General features: G+C 39.9%; 1 protein-coding gene across 1 annotated transcript in view; it reads left to right on the plus strand.

Annotated features, from left to right (window-relative positions):
• GRIN2A (glutamate ionotropic receptor NMDA type subunit 2A) overlaps positions 1-10361 on the plus strand; it is a 381557-nt gene that overhangs the window by 246931 nt on the left and 124265 nt on the right. The window contains exon 5 of the mRNA XM_006776302.2: positions 7844-7958. Within this exon, the coding sequence (XP_006776365.1) occupies positions 7844-7958 (115 nt within the window). The remainder of the gene's footprint in view (positions 1-7843; positions 7959-10361) is intronic.

Consider the following 10361-nt stretch of genomic DNA (forward strand, 5'->3'; position numbering starts at 1 on the left):
CATCCTGCATATCAGATATTTACATTATGATTCATAACAGTAGCAACATTACAGTTACGAAGTAGCAACAAAAATAATTTTATGGTTGGGTCACAACATGAGGAACTGTATTTAAAGGGCCAGAAGGTTGAGAACCACTGAACTAGGCAGTGGTGGAGCCGGCTTGTCATCCACGATGTAGAAATAGCAGTTCGTTCTTTCATCCATCCTGAGTATGCTCATTTAGCAGCAGCTACGTGCCAGACACTCTACGGCACTAAACAGGGCAGATGTAGTCGCTGCCTTCATGATGCACACTGTCTATTGGTTTCATAAAAACCACACTCACCAAAGCCAGTCTAGAGCAGCTGTCCAATAGACAGTTCCCAAGAGCCAAAAGTCATCTTAAATTTTTTGGCAGCACTTTAAACAAGTAAAAGGCAATTTTAGTAATAGATTTTATTATACCCAATAGGTCTAAACTATTTGACATGAAATCAATATCAAATTACTCAAAAACTCTTTTACACAATTTTTTAATACAAAGTCTTCCAAGTCTTGTGTGTATCGTGCCCTTATGGCACATCTCTATTCAGACTAACAATGTTTTCAAGTGCTCAGTAGTTGGTGGCTACCAAATTAGACAGTGCAGTTCTAGACAGAACATGACATTCTGGCCCAATTTTTGGTGGTCATAATTATACTGGAAAAATCGCCTACCTGTTTCTCAGTGTTTTTTCTGATCCCCGCACACAACATCATAGGGCAGTGATGTCACCTCTGACATGCGAACTCATTTTTTTGGTTGATTTTTCTTTGTTAAATGGCATTTAAATATATAAAATAAATATAAAAAACATGAATCTTTGTTTTACTATGATTGCAAATATCAAAAAATTTCTATATGTGACACAGCGCCAGAGTTAAGTTAGGGTTTTTCCAAATGCTGACACGCCGAGCTCAAAAGGTTCGCCATCACTATCACAGGGTATGAATTGCAAGCAAGTAATGTTTCCTTCACTTAGACTTTAGCTTCATATCCCTAAGACTAGACACCAAAGGAAACTTGTATGTAAGTCATATACAGGGTGGGCAAAAGTAGGTATGCAGGACACACAGTTTATTCTTGTATTATTAGTTATTATCTTATTTTCCATACGAACAACTGTAAACCTACTTTGCCCGAACCTATAGGTTTGCACACTTTTTGGTTTAGTGTTGGGTATATCACTAACAATAAAACACAACTTGACACTTTACCATCAATGGGTGATGATGACATAGAAGCGGACCTCTGCAAACCATCAGAGCCCCCCTTTTACATTTTCCCAGCTTTCTTTCATGTATTTATTGCTCCTGATAGAAATTTTAAAAGTGTAATTTGAAGCTTAGCAGCAGCCAGAATTTCTCATATTTTATCTGGTCACTAAATATTTATTATCAATTTTTGAGAAGTAAACAAACCAGTGATAAAACTTTATTGTTTAATACAAGTGCCCAGCAGGTGTTAATGGGAACTAAGCAATGGGGTGTGCAATGATATTTCCCTAGTAAAGAATTTTGCTCTGGAACAAGTTTAAATGGGAAGAGAGCCCAAGGAAATATGGATTGTCCTTCCTAGAAATTGGATGGGGAATTGAAGGTAATAGGTACTTGCTCCCTGCCAACTTTATAATGAAATTACCATTCAGCAAAAATCTGTGTTAGAGTTGTTGTTTTTTTCCTCCCAAGGGACTGAAGATCCTAATAAAAAAGAAAGAGAAGGAAGAAGACAATATTAACACTGAGTATATGGACTCATTGATCCAGAATATTGAATTTTAAAGGAACAGAGGAAAATCTGAAGCATGAGACTTTCCATATAATCCAGTGGTTCTCAACCTTGGCTGCACATCAGAATCACCTGGGAATCCTTTTAAAATCCTGATTTCTGGGCCGCATCCTCCGGAAATTCTGTTTTCTGTTACTAATGTTGTGGCCCCACCCCATAACAAAGAAACAGAATTTCCAGAGGATGAGGCCCAGAAATCAGGATTTTAAAAGGATTCCCAGGTGATTCTGATGTGCAGCCAAGGTTGAGAACCACTGAATAATCCTTCCCATAAAATCTGAAGAAGAGTGATTGCATCTAAATAATCATCCTGCTAATTCCATCTAATTGCACTATAAGTGGGAGAATAGGGAATGAGTGGAGGAAGCAGTGATGGGGAATTAAAGAAGAAGGGGTTTAAGTAAATTCAACTTGGTACCTGAATACTCAATAGCACATGCTGGCTCCTTGATAAAAGTAGTGACTGGCCAAAACCGGTTTGGCTCAGTGGATAGAGCGTTGACCTGCGGATTGAGGGGTCTTGGGGTCGATTCCGGTCAAGGGCATGTGCCTGGGTTGCGGGCACATCCCCAGTGGGGGATGTGCAGGAGGCAGCTGATCGGTGTTTCTCTCTCATCGATGTTTCTGACTCTCAATCTCTCTCCCTTCCTCTCTGTAGAGGGTCAGTAAAATATATTTAAAAAAAAAAAAGTAGTGACTGTGACCTTTAGTTCATACAACATAGCCCTGTGAATGACTCTCTCCAAGACACATGTCTAGGTCAGACCAGAAACATTTGTTCTCTGGTCTGCCTTTTCCAAACAGATAACATATGGAGTATTTCCAAACCTCTTGATAATCAAAAAGTTTTTCAGTTTCACCCAAAGATAGGGCATTAGGTAGATCCAACCTGAACTCTATCTCAAAATGTTGGATAAGCAACACCTGGCTTGGAGCTCATTGGATTCAATAAAAATAAAAATAAAATTCAATGAATTAGTAGGCCTAACTATGAGTTTGGGAACAGCTACAAAGTGGCTTGGTAACAGATTTTCTCTAGCCCAGGTAAAGGACACTGGTGGTCTTCCTCTGAGTCTTGATGTTGAAATCCCATGAACAGAGTTTTATCCTGTTCCATGGTTCTGTGGCCTTTGAAAGGACACTGGTGGTCGTTGTCTAAATATTTATGCTGAAATTCCACGAAGAGTTCTGTCTTGTTTCCTGGTTCTATGCCTTTGACTTGGCAGTTTTCTCCATGCAGTGCATCTCCTTTCCCTCCCCTTGCCATTCACCTGGCCAGCCCTTGCTCTTCTTCCCAACACAGCCCAAACATCTGCCTCTCTGTTTCCTCCTTTCAGCCCGGCCTCCACAATAGAATCGGCCATCTATTCCTTATGCTCTTCTCCAGCCTACTTAGTACATATCTCTAATTTTATACTTACTGCTCTTTTAAAAATTGATTTTAGACAGAAGAAGGAGAGAGAGAGAAAGTGTGTGTGTGTGTGTGTGAGAGAGAGAGAGAGAGAGAAAAGAGAGAGAGAGAGAGGTAAGAGAGAGACATCAATCAGTTGCTTTCTGCACATGGTCCAACCAACCCAAAATCTAGGTATGTGCCCTGCCTGACCAGGAATTGAGCCCACCACCTTTTGGTGCATAGGATTATGCTCCAACCAACTGAGCCACACGGACTGCACTTACTATTCTTTATTGCAGTTATTTGTTCCAGATATATAGGGTGTTCCTAAAAGTGTGTACACACTTTGAATGATTATAAAGTTAGTGTTTATTAACATACAGTTCATTTTCAAAACTTAAAAGAATCTACAGAAATGAATAATTTATTTTTTGTCAACACCAGTTTTCAAAACCATGGCCATTCTGGTCCAGGCACTGCTGATAACACAAAGCAATGGAATCACAAATGTCAAGAATCATTGCATTTGGTATTTGTGTGCCCTTAATTTGTCAACTGCTTCCAGTTTTATAATGTAAACTTTATGTATCCCCATAAAAAAGTCTAGTGGATAAATTTCCTTTGTTCAAAGCTTCGTCTGGCTTCACCCATTATTTCAAATCAGTTGAACCTTAAAAGGAATGAAATTAAGTGAGTTATCAGCTTTGAATAATTATAAAGGCAGTGTTTTTACTTCAATTGAGTTTCAAACTTCCAGTAGCATTTTATGATGAACTAGAGGCCTGGTGCACGAATTCGTGCAATAGTGGGGTCTCTCCAGGGGGAGGAGCCGGCTCCTGGGAGGACTCCTGCCCATTTCGCTCCCAACAGCAGCAAGCTAACCTACTGTTTGGAACGTCTGCCCCCTGGTGGTCAGTGCATGTCATAGCCAGTGGTTGAGCAGCCTTAGCATATCATTAGCTTATTACGCTTTGATTGGCTGAATGGATGACCAGACTCTTAGCATATTAGGCTTTTATTATTTAGGATTTCCTTTGTTCAAAGCTTAGTCTGGCTGAAAAGAAAGAAACATTAATTGAGCTATCAGCTGTTAAAGTGTGTATACATGTTTTTGGGACACTCTGTATATTTGCTTATTTTTGTACTATTTTCTTAGCATGGTTTTTGGAAATGGGGTGTGATAAATAGTAGGTATTCAAAATGTCTGTTAGATGGGTGGATGAATGTATTGAGGGATTGATGGTCATGGATGGGTGGATGGATGGATGGCACTTCTGGTGAATATCTATCAACACACTCTACCACCAAACATTCATTCCGCTCATTGGTGTGCCAGAAAATGTGATAGAGCCAAAAATAACCATGGGGGACAAAACCAAAATAGTTAACTTGGAAATAGCTTAATTTAGACCCCAGTTAGTACTTTGAAAGCTGGCTGATAATGAGGAACTTGACCAAATTCCCAATCCATGCAAATTGTCTTCTCAAGGGTCTCAGTAAGAGAGTGTGAAGTGGAACACTCCTTAAATGTGCTGCCTGGACCGCATCCATTCAGTTCATCAAATACAGCCAGGAAGCAGCAAAGGATAAAACGACGACAACAACAAAACCCCAGCTCTGATTATCGAGATAATGAATGTTTTTTTTAACCGTAAACAAAAATGTTGAAGTTGTCTTTAAATGCAAAGAAGCATTTTCACTTCTGCTTCTATTGGCAACACATCTGAGTGCATCATACCTCCCCTTAAAACCTTTCATGAATCCCCACAGCCTTCTGAACAAAATCCAAACCCTCAGGGTGTCATCCAAGGTCCCTTATGATCTGGTTTCAGAGATTCTCTCCAGACAAATCCCATGGCCTGTCAGTCTTCCTAAGCTAGTTTCTACTTCCTCTCGCATATGTCACTCCCTGTGTTGATTTTTCTTTACTTAAGATTATTCCCCTGCTCAGAATTCTTTTATCCTGACTTTCCTCAATCCCTTCACGCCTCATGGATTCCCCAAGAATCTGTCCCTAAATCCCTGAGGTTGAGTTAGGGGTCATTCTCCATGTTCTCACAACTTCTCACACTTACTGTCCATCAGTACACAAGCGACATTCTAGTGCGATTATTGTTTATGTATTTGTGTCACTGAATTATAAGAATGTAGGCACTGTGTTTTTTATTTCTTATCTATAGGACTCACCATAAGGCCTGACACATAGTAGACATTCAGTAAATAGTTGTTGAATCAATAAATGTTCTTACTAGAAAATGATCTGAGATGCCGCAAATGTACCAAATAAAAGTGATTACTCTGCTGCTGCTTCTAAAATAGCAGTGCTTTATGCTAAAACCAGTATTTTTGTTAAAAATGGAAAGTGTTTGCATAACTTTGGAGACTACAAAGATACACAAAAGAAAATAAAAAGTACCTATAAAATTTCCATGCACAGACAAGCCCTATCTTTATCCTCTTTTCTGCTTGATTAACGTTAAATACTGCGCATTTTTCCATGCCATTAACTTATCTTTAAAAACATGATTTTTCCTTTTTATTTATTTGAAATTTGTCCTTATTGTTGAAAGTATTACAGATGTTCACCCTTTTTTCCTGACCTCCTACACCCCGCACGCCCCCCGCCCCCATGACCCTTCTAGCGCATTGAATGGATACACAGTCCTTGTTCTTTGACTTTGCCCAGTTTCTTCATCTTGCCATTGGAGAACTGATTCTCTCTCCCCCCACCACCCTCGCCACACACAACACAGCCAGATCTTCCGCAGACGGCCTAGGGCAGACAGTTAGGTCGATCCGTCTTTGTGGAATTTTTCTGTAGTCTAGTATTCCTCTTTAATATTTTACGACTTTATCTACTTTTAGTGTCAAAAGAATATAGACCAAGAGAATGCTATGACTTTGAGATACTGTGCCTGTCTGGGAAGTCTTTGAATGCTTCAATCCAACATACTTTATTCATTGAGTGTCTGCTTAGTGGTGTGTTTTTGTGGAAGTCTTTGCCAACATCACATTTTTTCTCAAGTTGCAAGAAAATGTGAACCTTTGGGGACTCCCAACCCAAAGGCTGGGAGAGGAGCCCTGCCTTGCCTCCCCACCTGCGTCACCCTTACTGCAGGCGAGGTGGCTTTGAGGTGTGGTGGCGATAAGAGTGTTGTAAGACAGACAGATGCCACCTGCAATGAAAATACCTATGCCAAAAGCTGACTGCAGAGATATTATATAAGAAAGATACTGAGGCGTTGTCCTTAATAACCCATTTCCTTTGCCCTCACATCTAATCCATTACCAACTACCTCCACTTGGTCCTATTGGTTGCTGCTCCTACTCTCCCTTCTCTTTCTTCAGGGCCACAACAGGACCAAAGCCAACATCAAATCTAACGTGGCTACTAAGTACACAGTAACCAAGCCCTCTCCATGCACTCTGGTCCCTTGAAATCCACTCTGTACACAGCCTTCGAGTCATGTTATACAAGCAAAGTCCGATTATATCACCTTCCTATTAAAACTTTCATTGTCTTCCATTATTTTAAGACCAGATGGAACGCCTTAACAAGGCCTGAAAAGCTTTGCATTGTTTGCATCATCTCAGTCGCCCCACATCCTGCATTTTCCTGTCTCTCTCAGCTTCATCCTCACAGGTTTACATTCAATCCTTCGTATGCACTACCACAGGGCTCTTGCACATGATGTTCCCTTTGCCTGGAACATGCTTACATCTTTTCCAGTTAATGCTGACTCATCCTTCAGGGCCAGCTGCTCTTCCTTACAGAAGTCTTATCTGATGGACTTGTTTCCCTTTCACCTAGCATGCCCATCTTGCCATTGTAACACTGACATAGATCTGTAATTACTCAATTAATGCCTATACTTTCCCTTAGACCAGTGGTTGGCAAACTCATTAGTCAACAGAGCCAAATATCAACAGTACAACGATTGAAATTTCTTTTGAGAGCCAAATTTTTAAAATTTAAACTATATAGGTAGGTACATTGTTATTAACTTAATTAGGGTACTCCTAAGGCTCAGGAAGAGCCACACTCAAGGGGCCAAAGAGCTGCATGTGGCTCGCGAGCCGCAGTTTGCCGACCACAGCCTTAGACTATCAGCTTCATGAGGAGAGTGATCATGTCTGTTTCCTTATTTATTCCCAGCCAATTAGCTATGTGCTATCCTGGCACGTAGCAAATGTTTAATAACTATTAGTTGAATGAATAATGAATGGAGGGGAAATTATGTCTTTGAAGTTGTGGGTCATGTGGTTTATGAGTTTCCTTTAGGGAAGCTTGTTAAAACACGATAGAACATGCTTTCGGATCCTTTTTTAAGGTCATTTGAACAAGGTATATGGATCTGGCAGGACAGAAAGACTCCATTCATGTGCTAATTACAGTCAGTCACTAAAGCCTGTACAGGAGTGGGCATTCTGAGAATGAGTATAGGTTCGTGGAAAAGCACCTGGTCGGGGCAGTGCCGGCATGCATACTAATCCTTCCACACATGGAGGCTGCTTGAGATGGGGATGGCGTCGTGAGTGTGCGCTTTTTCACTGTTACCTTGATGGTGGCATCCACTCATTGGTTTCACACCTGTCTTCTTCTTCCCTTACAAACATTCTTTCTCTCTTCCTCTTTCTAGATTTATGGTCAATGTGACATGGGATGGCAAAGACCTGTCCTTCACTGAGGAGGGCTACCAGGTGCACCCCAGGCTGGTGGTGATTGTGCTGAACAAGGACCGAGAGTGGGAAAAGGTGAGTGTTCTGTGTGCTGAACGCGGGGGAGGGAAGAGAGCCTGGGAAACCAAGGGCTTGAATTACTTCTTTTCCCAAGTCGCTTCCCGTTGAGCTGCTCCAGATCCCATCCCAAGCAACTGCGTTTGGAACAAGGCAGCCAAATATTGTAAGATGCAATGTTTGCTTCCTCCGGCTACACTGTTAATTGTGTGCTGCTCTCTCTGCGGGGTCTCAGCCCTCAGGAGGAAGGGTCCTTGAAGGACTTAGGATAGTTTCAAGGCGGCGAGATTTTGTTCACATCATTGCAGTAGCAGATGTTAACTCTATAGCAGTGATCACACCAGTTTGCCTAAACCTTATAATTGTGTTTCATGTTGACACATTGAAGCATCTGGACGAAACCCTTATATTTTCATTTACTTAGTCTTTTATTTTAAATCAACTAATTTCCAAAATTTAAGTGTGCCGCGTCTATAAAGCATAGGTTGAAAAGGAAGGTTATATTGTTTGTAAAGCACATTTTCTAGTACATATATATTAACTATAAAAAAATCACCGTGCAGAGAAACAACCATCTCACATACCGTCTAAACCACGTCCTGAGCCAGAGGCGGGGGACTTCGCAGGGATTTTCGGTTGATGTCATGCAATGACAATATCTGTCCCGGTTGCACTCTCTCTTTCCCCCTAATTGAACTCTCAAATTAGTCACCACAATATCATACGAAGAATGAAATAAAAGAGACTGAAAAGGAAGGCTACATTGTTGTCTTTTTTGACAAGCAATGCATGACCCCAAATTACTTCAGCAGCTTTATCTCCAATTTGCTCATCAGATGGAGACCTGAGAGACTCTAGGGGACCAGGACAATACCGGGTGTAGTGTGGGTACCATGCTATAGTTAACAAGGTCAGAAGAAAATACTGTACAACCATAGCATTGACTTTGGCGGGGTGGGGTAGGGGTTAAGGACAGATTCCCAGAAGGGAATGATGAAACTTTGGAAGACTTTGACTACTACATAGGGCAGCTACAAAACACACATTCCAGCTAGTGTACTTGGAAAATTCACCAACTAGACCAATCCTACATAAGACAAGTTTAAATATATTTTAAAAGATTGAAATAATCCAGAATGCATTTTTTTGACCACCACAGCATTAAAATAAAAATTATTAACAAAAATATATCTAGAAAATCAATAGATGTTTGGAAATTAGGGAACACTCTTCTAAATAATCTACGCATCAAAGAAGAATTCAAAAAGACATTAGAAAGTATTTTTGATGGAATGACAATGAAAATACAACATATCAAAATTTGAACAATAAAGTTGTTGTGCTAAGAGAGAAATTCATAGCTTTAAATGTTTATAATAAAAAAAGGAAAATGAAAAGTCAGTGATTTAAGCTTCTTCATTAAGAAGCTAGAAAAACAAGAGTAAACACTAATGAAGTAGAAGGAAGGAAATAATAAACATAAGAGTAAAAATTGACAAAGTAGAGCACAATATGGAGACATAATCTAACAAAGCCAAAAGTGAGTTCTTTGAAAAGATTAAGAAAATTCATAATTCCTAGCAAGAATGATCATACAAAAAAGGGAAAACATAAGTACTAAAAACCAATACTAAAAATGCAAGAGGGGATATCATCACAGACATTACATATCCCACAGACATTAAAATTATTTTTACTTTTTAAAAAATATATTTATATTTATTTCAGAGAGAGAAAGGGGGGAGGGAGAGAGAGAGAGAGAGAGAGAGAGAAACACCAATGATGAGAAAGAATCATTGATTGGCTGCCTCCTGCACACCCCCTATTGGGATTGAGCCTGCAACCTGGGCATGTGCACTTACTGGGAATTGAACCCTGACATCCTTGTTCATAGGTCAATGGTCAACCACTGAGCAACACTGGCCAGGCAACATTAAAATTATGAAAATGTTATGCCAACAAATATGTCAATGTAGATAAATGGGCAAATTACTTGAAAAACCCATAATTTTCCAATATAGACACAAAAAGAAATGGACAATCTGAATAGCTCTAAATTTGCTAAGAAATTTAATTCATAACTAAAGACCAGCCCATTTAAACAACAAGAAAAACAAACAAACCCTGGCCTAGATGGCTTCACTGTGAATTCTACTAAGATTTTAAAAAGGAGTAACACCAAACTACACAGTTTTTCAACATATTAGTAGTCATAATGCAGCAATATATTAAAAAGGATACTTATTGTGGATAAGTGAAATTTACCTTAAGAATGCAAGCTTGGTGAAGAAAACCAAGATGGCGACATAGGTTAACGCCGGAGATTGCTGCCTCGAACAACCAATTCAAATTACACCTAAAAGACGGAACGGACATCATCCAGAACCACAGGAAGGCTGGCTGAGTGGAAATTCTACAACT

The sequence above is a fragment of the Myotis davidii genome, unplaced genomic scaffold, assembly GCF_000327345.1.
Source record: "Myotis davidii unplaced genomic scaffold, ASM32734v1 scaffold209, whole genome shotgun sequence".
NCBI classification, from domain to species: Eukaryota; Metazoa; Chordata; class Mammalia; order Chiroptera; family Vespertilionidae; genus Myotis; species Myotis davidii.